At 44.4% G+C, this 11830-nt stretch overlaps 1 protein-coding gene across 1 annotated transcript; it reads left to right on the top strand.

The window, feature by feature from the left end:
- Positions 1 to 2959: 2959 nt before the first annotated feature.
- Positions 2960 to 11606, top strand: NDUFAB1 (NADH:ubiquinone oxidoreductase subunit AB1). The gene is made up of 5 exons (XM_057695632.1): positions 2960 to 3147; positions 8490 to 8612; positions 9449 to 9536; positions 10561 to 10660; positions 11446 to 11606. Exons 1-4 carry the CDS (start codon positions 2980 to 2982, stop codon positions 10650 to 10652), a joined length of 471 nt encoding a protein of 156 aa, XP_057551615.1. The 5' UTR covers positions 2960 to 2979; the 3' UTR covers positions 10653 to 10660; positions 11446 to 11606.
- Positions 11607 to 11830: the final 224 nt, after the last annotated feature.

Genomic DNA, 11830 nt, shown 5'->3' with positions numbered 1-11830 from the left:
TATCTTCATTTTAAGAGTTAAGAAAGCTGAGTAGGTCTAAATCTGTAACCACAGAACAAACACTGAGTACGTATTTGACGTAGTAAGTGTGAAAATGATTGCTGTGAGGCCCCCACCCTTCAGAAGTGCACAGGTCAGTGATTTAATTTAAATACTGTGTTTTAAATTGAAAGGATGTGTTCATAGTGTTTCTGTGGAAGCTCAAATGAGCAAGCATAACATGGGGCGGTGGGGGATGGTTTAAGAAAACCTTCATGAAGAATGACAACTTAGGGCTTCCCTGGTGGTGCAGCAGTTGAGGGTCCACCTGCCAATGCAGGGGATACGGGTTCGATCCCTGGGCCGGGAAGATTCCACATGCCACAGAGCAAATAGGCCCATGCACCACAACTACTGAGCCTGCACTCTAGAGCCCTCGAGCCACAACTACTGAGCCCACGTGCCACAACTACTGAAGGCGTGTGTAGAGCCCGTGCTCCACAACGGGAAGCCACTGCAATGAGAAAGCCGTGCACCGCTACGAAGAGTAGCCCGTGCTCACCACAACTAGAGAAAGCCTGTCCACAGCAATGAAGACCCAATGCAGCCAAAAATAAATAAATAATAAATAGATAAATCTTAAAGAAAACAAAACAAAAACACACCAAAAAAACCCTCTGGAGTGAATCAGTTCTGAAAACTTGTATGTTTAAAGTCAAGAATGGGTCAAGGACAGCTGCCCAGAACCAATGTTTAAATGATGAGTGAGGAAATAGAGCCATGAGGAAGGCAGAAAAGGAGCGGCCAGAGAGGTTCTATCTATTGAACTTAAATTAATATGTAGTGGTGGGGTTTACGAAAAGTTTTAGTGGTGGGGGTGGGAGGTCAAGTAGAATCTAGATATGAATGGATTAAAGGGTGAATAGGACAAATGAACTTATTTACAAAACAGAAAGTCACACTTGTAGAAAACAAACACGGTTACCAAGGGGGAAAGGAGGCAGGGAGGGATAAATTGGGAGAATGGAATTGACATATACACACTACTATATATAAAGTAGATAACTAATGGGGACCTACTGTATAGCACAGGGAACTCTACTCCATACTCTGTAATGACCTATATGAGAAAAGAATCTAAAAAAGAGTGGATTTATGTATATGTATAACTGATTTACTTTGCTGTACAGCAGAAACTAACACAATAAGAAGCCCACGCACTGCAATGAAGAGTAGCCCCAGCTCTCTGCAACTATAGAAAGCCGGCGCGCAGCAACAAAGACCCAGTGCCGCCAATAAGTAAAAAATAAAATAAATAAATTAAAAAAAAATGTAACACAGAAATACAGAGAGGTTATGGGAAGAGAGGGTCCCAAATGTGGACTTTGTAGGCTATCAAGCTCTTCCTGAATGCTCCCTCTTCTAAGACCATCATAGATCTGTCCCATGAGTCTGCCACAGAACATGGCCAAGAAGGCATAATCAGAGGCTATTGTGTCACTGGTGACTTAAGCACATATTATTGGCCCTAATCCTATGACTCCAATTAGATTTTTGGTGCCAGTTTTCTGCAGAAATGGAAGGCTGCTACTGGAGGTGGAACTTGGCCGTTTATTCAGTGACCATTCCAAAGAGGTGATACAATTGCTCTTCCAATTGCTTAATAAGCAGTGAAGTGGTGGAGATGAAATCAGGATGCAGGAGAAGCCTGGGCTGGACTGCTAGCATAGCCATAGAGACTCTGGTCCGCATGACCAGCAGCAGGGTGATTCCTGGGGGTTTCTTTTCCATCCCCCCTGATGGATGAGAGTCTTGGCACAAGTATCACCTGCAAAGAGAGGCCTTCAGAGACCACCCTGTCTAGAATACATGCCCTGCACAGCCCTCACTATCGCCTTCCCTGCTCTATTGTTCTTCATTGTACTTACCACTACCTCCTGGAGGGTTTTTGTTTTTTGTTTTTCTTTTTGCCAGGAGAGGGGGGGTGTATTTTTTCTTTGTTTATTGTATATTTTCCCACTGGAATGTAAAATCTGAAAATAGACTGCCAGTCTGGCTTGCTCACTGCTGGAGTCTCAACAACCAGCACATAACAGATCCTGAATATTTTAATGAATACATAAATAGAAATGACAACAGTGGGATCACAGTATGCATTCTATTTTAAATTAAAGGCACTGCATTTCATTTTACTTGAATTTAACAAAAGTAAGAAGCAACTGAAGTAAAGCTGAAGGCATTGTTGAATTGTTCATCCAGGCAGTGGGCAGAGTTTGGAGCCAGTGTTCTTTTTTTTTTTACCTATACGTTTGGATTTCCCTGTTGAGAAGTATGAATGCATTAGCACGTTTAAACTTTCTCCTACTTACACATTTCTGTCAGCTATATTATTTATACATTATCGTTTTAAAATATGTGTATTGTTTTTATCATAATTCCCACATGTATTAGTTATGCATTTACATCAACTGTTATTTTCACATTCTTATTTTATACTGTTTTGACCTATTAAATAAGTTTAATACCTATGGAAGAATGGGGCATCGAAACTGTTTTTTTGTCTGTTTTTCTGTTTTTGGCCGCCCCAGGCAGTTTCTGAGATTTTTAGTTCACCAACCAGGAATCCAACGCGGGCCTGGGCAGTAAGAGTGCGGAGTTCTAACCACTGGACCGCCACGGAACTCCTGGCATCAAAAGTTTTAAATAAATGTATTTCATAAATTTCAGAGAATAAATAAAAATAAGTTCCTTTCTTGGGTCAGTGATTAGTGTTTAGGGAAAGTCAACACCTGCGCCATTTCAGCTCTGCTCCAGCAGCCATTCGCCTCTGGACCTGGAGGGCGGGACCACGTGCCCAGAGGGCGCAGTGCAGCCAGGAGCCGCCAGGGGCCGCCACCGCCGGCGGCTCCCCACAGCGCCGCTCTGTGCGTCGCCTGCGCGGAACGCAAGAGGGTACTGGACCCGAGGGCGCGGCGCAGTGCATCCTGGGTCGGCGTAGCCATGGCGGCTCGTGTCCTTTGCGTGTGTGTCCGCCGACTCCCCGCGGCCTTCGCGCCGCTGCCCAGGCTCCCCACGCTGGCCGCGGCCCGGCCGCTCAGCACCACCCTGTTCCCCGCGGGGGCCCAGACGAGACCTGGGGCTCCGCAGCCGGCCTCGGTGCTCGCGCAGGTGACTCGCGGTGACTTTGTGGGGGCTTGGCTGGGGTCAGGCGTCGGGCCCGCTCGGGGTGGGGGAGGAGGGGCCAGGCAGCGGGGCCGCGGCTGCTGGGGCTGCTGTTGGCGGGGGTGACCGGGGGACACCTGCTCGTTCTCCGTACCACTGCCTAACGGTGCTTGGTTGACCCCTGGCGGGACTCGGGTGACCTAGTGATTGCGGGCAACAGCACAGACCTTCCAGTCAAACACCCTTGGGTTCGAATGCTGGCTGCCACTTGGCGGAACTTTGGACAAGTCTTGAAACCTCGCTAAGCCTCAGTCTGAACCGTAAAATTAGGATACTGGTCTCTACCTTGTGGAGTTTCAACGAGGTTTAGAGGAGATCAGATAGGTGGAGTACCGAGTGCGGTGCTTGGTAAGCTCTCAAAATCCTGGTCGCTATTAGTCGCAGTGGTAACGATAAATACCGCGATTGCTTGCTAGGGAGAAACTAATGACAGTGCAAAGAGGAAGACATCCTGGCCTACAGCCTTCTCCACAGCAGTTCTTTCCGCAGATTTCTTCCTGTGGCCCCTTTTGCCTGTTTCTGGGTCTCCTGGACATAAGGATAGGAAACAAGAAATGGCTACTTTTTTTTTTTTTATCTGATGAAACCTTTTTGAGACTGAAACTCACCTTAGGTCAGTGATTCGTAACCCTAGCCGCACATTCAAGTCACCTGGGTAGCTTAAAAGAGAGAGAACACTAAATCCGTTGTGGGCTTTCTCCCCCTCCCCATCCGATTTACCCCTCTGGGATGAGGCACTGACATGTTTGTTGTTTTTTAAGTTCCCCAGGTGATCCTGAAGCACATCAAGATTAAGAACGATTGTCTTCAGGTAGGATAGACTCCCAAGGTTAAGTTGAGAATTCCCTTCTCAAACTCCAGGACTTAATGTAATTGTGGTTTCAACCTTGACTAAGATATTAGAGCAAAAACCAGGGGTGCCTGGGCCAGATCAATTAGAATCTCTAGAGGTGGGGCTTGGTCATCTGTTTTTAAAAGTTGCCAGTGGTTCTTTGGTGCAGCCGGTGACAAGATTTACTGACAGTATAGTGGATTCATTCAGGGGACATTGTCCTGTCGATGACTCAAAAGGTTAAAAGTGTCACTTTGAAGTTGAGTTAAAAAGAGCGGTGTGCATACTTGCTGTTTTATTCCTGAGACCAACTTTAGTGTTAAGCTGAGAGGCAAAGTAATATTCGTAGAGCACTGCTATTCAGACTGATTGTGCATGCAGAGCACCTGTGTTAAAACATGGATTCTGGAAAGGGGCTTGAGGGTCTGCATTTTCAGTGGGTTTCCAGAAGATCTTGCTACTGCTGGTGCTTGGTGCATGGCTTGAATAGCAGGGTGTTCGGAGGTGTTCCACTGCCTCTGTGTGGTTTATGTGTACAGCAGAAAAACCATTTTCTTTATATTTACAAAGTGATTTTGAGTGAGTGCTCCCATTTAGCCACCTTATATCCTTTGTGGATTGAAGTGGAAAGTGAATACTTGTTCATTCAAAGATACTGAGGGACTGTGTGCCAGACCTTACCATAGCTGTTGAGGGATACAGAGATGGATACAAAAGAAGGACACCAGTTCATGTCTTCACCGAACACTTGGCAGCTCTGTGTTAACCTTGCCAGCTTATTCCTTGCTGTGCTGTCTTCCCTAGGCTGTTCTGACACTATTTTCTCTTGGTTCATGTCTTTCTCTACCTTGCTGGGAACTTTCTTTACCAAATCCTTAAATGTTGGTAAGGTCCAGAGCTCTCTAACCACACACTCTCCCTGACCTGTCTCTTCACTTTCTGTTATTGCCTGTAAGCCAGTCACCCTCCAGCCCTTGTTCCTCTCATCTGAAGCTTTGCTTGTCCTATCTCTTCTGTTCCATCAGGTTTTCCCTCCTGAAATCCTCGTTTCCTTTTCTTGGTCTGTCCTTCCCTGCTTGAAAAATCTGTCCCCTTCCTTTTCCTGGCTGATTGCAAGTCTGCCTCTCAAGGACTGAATGACAGCTTTTGTTACTGAAACAGCCTACAGATACCTGTCTCGACTCTTGCCACGTTTTTATTGTAATTGATATGATTTGTTTGGATTGGTCTTTTCCATTAGACCATAGGCTTCTCTGAGAGTAGAGGTTATGTTTTATTTATCTTTGTGGATCCAGCCCACCTCACAGTGCTTGGCAAATAAGGTAAAGCTCAAAGGCTGCTGAGACAGGCAGGTAATAGGTAAAGGCAAGATATTGCCACGTGTGAGGACATATGTATGTACAGTGCAGAAGCAAGAAGAGGGGCTTAATTAAAACCCCCAGTGAGCTTGGTCTTGAAGGCAGCAGTTTCTCAAGCATTCGGGGCAGGATGTGATGGCACAGGCAGAGGCCAGGAAGAGTGCGGCACTAAGATTTTACCCTCAGGTGCCTGTGGAAGAGAGAGACCCAGGTTGAAGTGGGAAGGCAGATATATTTAAGGGCACTGTATGCCCCAGTGAGGAATGTGGATGTTCTCTGTCTAGGTGACAGGGAGTAAAGATTAAATGCGGTTTGTTGAAGGAGTGTTTGAGACCTTTCCTCCCAATCAGCTGGGCTGGGTGACCCAGTCAACATGATGGTGAGGGAATGGGAATAGTGGAGGTTGGCTCTAAGGTTTTTGGCTAGAGCCCCAGCTGGCAGAGGAGGAACAGAGGTCTGCGAGCAGGTGTTTTGGAGACAGGTAAACAATTTATTTCCAAACTGATGTTGAATGTCTGTGCTATCTGGGTAGAGCTGTCCAGGGGGTAGTTTGATGAGATGGTCTTTAAAGCTATCTAGGTTCCTCTGAGTTTCCCTTAGAGATGGACCCCATTGGAGGTAAGATGGATGTTAATGGAAACTACTGTAGTCAGGTTTATTTCTGCTAGACCACAGGGTAGTCATTCTTTTCCTGCAGACAGAGCCTTATCTGATGTCTGTGGGAGGTGATTTTGTTGCATGTAATTGTTAATTGTAGATCTTGGGGAAGAATAATTAACACTGGAAACAATGTTGGCTGTTGGGGACACTTTTCAGAAGTGCTTGTCCATTCTATATCTTTTTTTTCTTTTAATGGCTGAGATCCAGCAGTAGAGGGGAAACAAGACTCTCCAGGAGGCCATTCTGGGAGACCTGGGGCAAGATACCTAACCTTTCTTTCTCAGTTTCCTTATCTGTAAAATGGGGTTATTATTAGCTCTAAAGGAGGTGACTGACGTATGTAAAGTGCTTAAGGCAGTACTATAGCCTGACATACTGATAGAAAATCAGTAAAGAGACCAGAAGTGGGGGGGTGGGGGTTGGGGGGGTGTTGTGAGAGGGAAGGAATCAAATCAAGTACCTAGGGGCTACACTACTGCCAGACTCTCAAACTGGCAGGTCACTGTCATCCTGATCCTACTAGGTAGGCCTAAATAGCACTTACTGGGTATGTGCCAGGCAGTGTTCTAAGTCCTTTATGTTTTGTTATCTCATTGATGCCTTACAACAATCCTGTGAACTTGGGTACTGTTGTTTATGCCCATTTTACAGATAAGGAAACTGAGGCATAAAGAGGTTAAATAACTTGCCCAAGGCCAAACAGCTTAGTAACAAAGAGCTAGTGCCAGGGTACTTTCTTGTTCCAGGGTCTGAGTTCTCACCTGCTACACCTTCCTGCCTCCTGATGAGCCCATCGCAGGCATGACTGGCATGTGGTCTCCAGGTGGAGCTCCCTTTAAGCTCATTTAATCATAAGGTACACAGCTGGCCCCTGTAGGCACTTGCCAGTGCTGCTGGAGTCAGTGCTGACACCTACTGGGCTGCTTGGGTATCTGAGTACGAACATGCCCTCATCAGCCTCTTCCTTTCCCTTGGGTGCCATGCCCATGTCAGCCTTCCCTGCCTCTCCCCAATGATAATTCCACCTCATACCACTTCTTGCTATGCACACAGATGAGGCCTTTGTTAGATCCTTCCACCTCAGGTTTCTTTTCTGTCATTACCAATATTAACTCATGTCTTCTCCCCCTTTCTCTGTAGTCCTTTCTGCTTGTTCGCTTTTATTTGTGGCTTGGAAACCTCTTCTAGTCATTGTGATAAGTAGGCTGGCGACATTCCCCGAGCAGAGGTATCCTTAACCCATGCTGTAATCGGAAAGGAAAGGAGACCATAAGTTTAGACAAAATAGAACAAGTGCTCTAAAACTCTGAAAGTACCCAGAAATATTCTTTGGAATATTCGTTAAACTTCATGTACTCTCTTTAGCTTGCTGTTTAAACCGGATTTCAATACCTGATACATTTTTTTTTTTGCAAGATAAATGTTTCTTAAACAGGTGTATACTGATTTGGTTCATTTGGCAGTGTTTTTTATTATGATTTTTCATAGACCTTTGAGACTCTGGAGGACCTTAACCCCAACAAGCAAACCTACTTTCTGTGGGTTTCTGTGCCATAGGAACTCCAAACTGCAGACTTAAAATCAACTTTCGAAGGTGAACCAACCAGTTCAGATTAGGGATTTCCTGTAGTGAGAACTGCGGCTGTCTCATTTTCTCCTCTTGTGCATCATACGTTCCACGGTGTTACGTCCACTGATCTGTGACTTGGAGCCCCTTCCACATTTGGTGAAGGAATCCAGTCAAGACCCTAATACCTAGTTGAATACCAAGTGGGCTGACATCAGATAGATTTGAGATATTATTCCATCATGGCAGAGATCAGAATGGCTCATTATTTAGTTGGTGGCAACAAGGCAGACCCGCCTGGAAGGGAAATAGATTGGCATGTAATGCCTGTTGGGCTCTGTCATCCTCTTCTTTGGGTTGGTACTGGCTTCATTTTTCTTAGCCACAGTCAGTGTAATTACTGATTGGGCCAAATTAGACCCTTCCAGTGTATGGTTCTCAGTGTGAGCTGCCTTTCATTTTACCGTGACAGCTCTTTGCATGAATTATTTTGACTTGGGTATTAAAGGTGGCAGTGCCTTACAGAGGCAGTGGGCTGCTTGACATGCCATGAGAAGCCTTAGGCTCTTCTGCAGACCATAGGTGATTTTAGTGGCAGGGTTACTGAGCGGAACAAATGTCCAAAGCCTGAGGGCTGAACAGGAGAGAGAAGGGGGCCAGTCCTGGCTCTTAGAGGAAAGGAGATCCACTTTTATGTTGTTGAATTGCTGGGGCTTCTGACACTGCCCAGCATTAGGCCGAGGCCTAATGGCCACAGTTGGAATCAGATGAGGTGGGTTTGCTAACCCCACGGAAGACACCTGTAGGCCAGTGCCTTTATTTGGAGGCATTCTGGGCTCAACAACAGTGCTTCCCTCCTCCCTTGTTCTAGGTTCCAGGTGGAGTTACACAGCTGTGCCGCCAGTATAGTGATGCGCCCCCTTTGACATTAGAGGGAATCAAGGACCGTGTTCTTTATGTCTTGAAACTCTATGACAAGATTGACCCAGAAAAGGTAATTGATGCGGTTTAAATGATTTTTCTTTAAATGAGTATTTAATCACCTGGTACAAAATCCAAAGGGTTTAAAGGACATTCAGTAAAAGGTCACCCAAAGACATCCAGTTCTCCTTCTGGGAGGTTGACCTGACTTCTTGAGTATCTTTCCAGAGATGCTCAATGCATATGGAAGGGCATATATATACAAGTACAGGTATGTATAGTATATGTACTGTGTGGTCTATATCTTCCACCCTTTTTAAAAAACAACTGGTAAATACTGTTGTGCACCTTTTTTTAACTTAACTCTTGGAATTTTTCTCACTGTGGTACCTTAAAACATTCCTCCTTTAATAATTGAATCTGTGGTGTGGGTAGCATAGTTTGTTTTTGATGTGGTTTTTGAAGAATTCTTCCTGCTGATCTTGAGGTCTAAATTAAAGACAGGGTGATAATAGACACTGTGTGCTATTCTTTTGAGGGAGCAGAATGTCACTTCTAAGGTGTGATGTCTTAGTGGTCAGTAAGGCAGCAAGAAAAACCAGACTCTCAGATGTCATTCAGAACAGTGATCAAAGATCATCGTAAAATACATCAAGTGAATCCATCATTAGCTTTACATATATTGCTAACCATTTCAAAATAAGGTTAACATATAAAGCACACCAAGTGTGTGTTGCCACTGGTTAAATGTATAACGTTAGTTATGGGTCTTTATGTGTAAAATGTGGCCTCTTTATATTAAAAAAAAAACTTCTATATAATGAAAAAGTGACATGTCACCGTTCAGTTATCTTGAGAAGCAAATGCTCTCACAGACTGAATTTTGCATTTGGTGTTCTTTTCTTGCAGCTCTCAGTAAATTCCCATTTTATGAAAGACTTGGGCTTAGACAGTTTGGACCAAGTGGAGATTATCATGGCCATGGAAGACGAATTTGGTAATAATTGAATCTGTGGTCTCTATCTTCCACCCTTTTTAAAAAACAACTGGTAAATACTGTTGTGCACCTTTTTTAACTTAACTCTTTAACACACTGGCTGAGTCTTGGGTCTGCCTATTGTGGCTCTTGATTTAGGTGGAATAAATGCAAAGAAATGCTGGGAGTCTGGGATTTGCAATAGCAGTGCCCCTCCCCCTCCCCCCACACCTGCTTACTATCAGGTGAAGTCAGTATTAGGGACAGTGCGCTTATTTGGAAAGCACTTACTGCAGGTCTGGCAGAGTGCCCAGTGTAGTACCCTGGGCTGAGTGACCAGATGCAGCCTAGGGGATCGTGGCACTAAGATTCTTGAGGTGGGGCTCCAAGATGGAGGGCATAGCCTCACCTGTGGAGCAGCTGATGACACCTTGGTGCACCCCCACCCCCCGTGAGCTAGGCCTAAATGTCTGTGTCTAGAAAAGTGCTGGGTGTGCCGAGGATAGGACATGTGTGTGCACACACACCTTGGTTTCCTGCAGTGCCGCCCCTTGCACACCAAGTTATGCTCGTCTGGAATGGTTAGTTGTGCAAATGAGACCTTTACAAGGTTCCACAGCTCATTTTGGAGGTGAACTGCCTGAATGGAAGCCAGGGGAATCTGTGCCTTCCTAGACAGCAGAACTTAATTGCAGTTCCTCAGAGATTATGCTAACTATAGAGGGATGGTATCGGTTAGGGCTACAAGGTATTCTTTTTTGGGGTAATGAAAATGTTCTGGAATTAGATAATGGTGATGGTGCACAACCTTGTGAATATCCTAAAAGCCACTGAATTTTGCACTTTAAATTGGGGAGTTTTCTAATATGTGAATTATATCTAAAAATACATTGTCTGGAACATAACAGGTTCACAACTTAAATGGGATTCAAGATTGCTGGAAATTTTTGATGTACTTATGGGTGTTGCTGAAGTGTTAGATGCTTTCAGTTCTAAAGGATTTGCATTTTCTGCACTCACACATTGTTGTAAATTTTACTTTCAGGGTTTGAAATTCCTGATACAGATGCGGAGAAGTTGATGTGCCCACAGGAAATTGTAGATTACATTGCAGACAAGAAGGATGTATATGAGTAAAATATCGGGTAAATAACTTGACTTACAGAATTACATTCTCCCATAGAATTAATTTCTCTGTGGTGCTTCGATAAAGACAAGACTTGGGAAGAAATGGAAAAATGGAAGTGCTTGACAGTTTCACTGGTTACAAAATGCAGGTGCCTTCTGGTTATCTGCCACTCCAGGGGGCCAGCCCTAGTGTGCATCTTTCTCCTCCAGAGGTGTTAACAGCAGTTCATTCCTGGACAGGACTCTCTTGATTGTCAGCCCTCCTCGTAAAAGCATCCTTGTACAAAAAACTGAGCAAGGTAACCCAGAAGCAGAGACCTCTGCCTCCCTCAGTTACCCACCCAAGGTCTGCCCAGCCTGCTGTCCAGGAAGCTGAGATGGCCTGGCTCTTAATTAGGCAGGAGAGGCCTCATGGGTAAGAGGATGGACTCTGGCATCAAGACATCTGAGTTTTTCACAAGCCTGTGATCTTGGGCAGGCAGGCTGCTTAGCCTCTGTAAGCCTCACTTTCCTCATATGTATTCAATAAAATGAGGATAATGATAGAACCTACCTGGGGCTTTTGTGAAGGTAAAATTGAATATTGTGTGTAAATCACTTAATACAATGCTTGCTATAAAGAAGGCTCTTAATAAATATTAGCTATTGTTCTTTAGGCTGTAGAATAATCAAGCGATCAGACTTTTAAAATAAAACATTTTATTAGTGTCTATAACTTTAGTTACCCTGGATTTAACACCTAAAAGATTATCACTTAAAGTCAGTAACACCAGAGAGAAACATTGAGCTTATCTTTTGCCAGACCCCTTTTCTTCACTGAGGACTCAGAAGATGCTGTTGAGTGTCCGGAAGTGAGACCGCATTTCTGCATCATTGCTGACTTTGACAGAGTAATTCTGTTTAGACTTGTATTTAAATTGTCTTAAGTGTTTTTGCCCTTTGAAAGTAAATCTATAAAACCAACATTTTTCTCAGTCTTCAGTTTTTTAATTATGCTTATAAAGTGCCTTTTTTACATTGACATTGCTTAGCAATTTTAAAGATTTGTCTGATTTGTCATTGGTATTCATGCATATCAGAAATATGACTTCCAGCAGGGTACTTGAAGTAAGTTCCTCTCCCATCACCTTCAGTTTGAGGAATGAATGAGTGATAAAAGGATGTTTTGCCTCAAAAATATTTGTGCC

The sequence above is a fragment of the Hippopotamus amphibius genome, chromosome 9, assembly GCF_030028045.1.
Source record: "Hippopotamus amphibius kiboko isolate mHipAmp2 chromosome 9, mHipAmp2.hap2, whole genome shotgun sequence".
Classification (NCBI taxonomy): domain Eukaryota; kingdom Metazoa; phylum Chordata; class Mammalia; order Artiodactyla; family Hippopotamidae; genus Hippopotamus; species Hippopotamus amphibius.
The sequence above is the reverse complement of the archived record's forward strand: the minus strand, read 5'-3'. Positions and strand labels throughout refer to the sequence as shown.

What these genes read in the sequence shown, in the direction of transcription:
- NDUFAB1 (XM_057695632.1), top strand. Translation starts at nt 2,980, where the DNA reads ATGGCGGCTCGTGTCCTTTGCGTGTGTGTCCGCCGACTCCCCGCGGCC. An exon ending in CGGCCTCGGTGCTCGCGCAG is followed by an intron (nt 3,148 to 8,489) that starts GTGACTCGCGGT and finishes CCCTTGTTCTAG; the next exon opens with GTTCCAGGTGGAGTTACACA. An exon ending in GGCCATGGAAGACGAATTTG is followed by an intron (nt 9,537 to 10,560) that starts GTAATAATTGAA and finishes TTTTACTTTCAG; the next exon opens with GGTTTGAAATTCCTGATACA.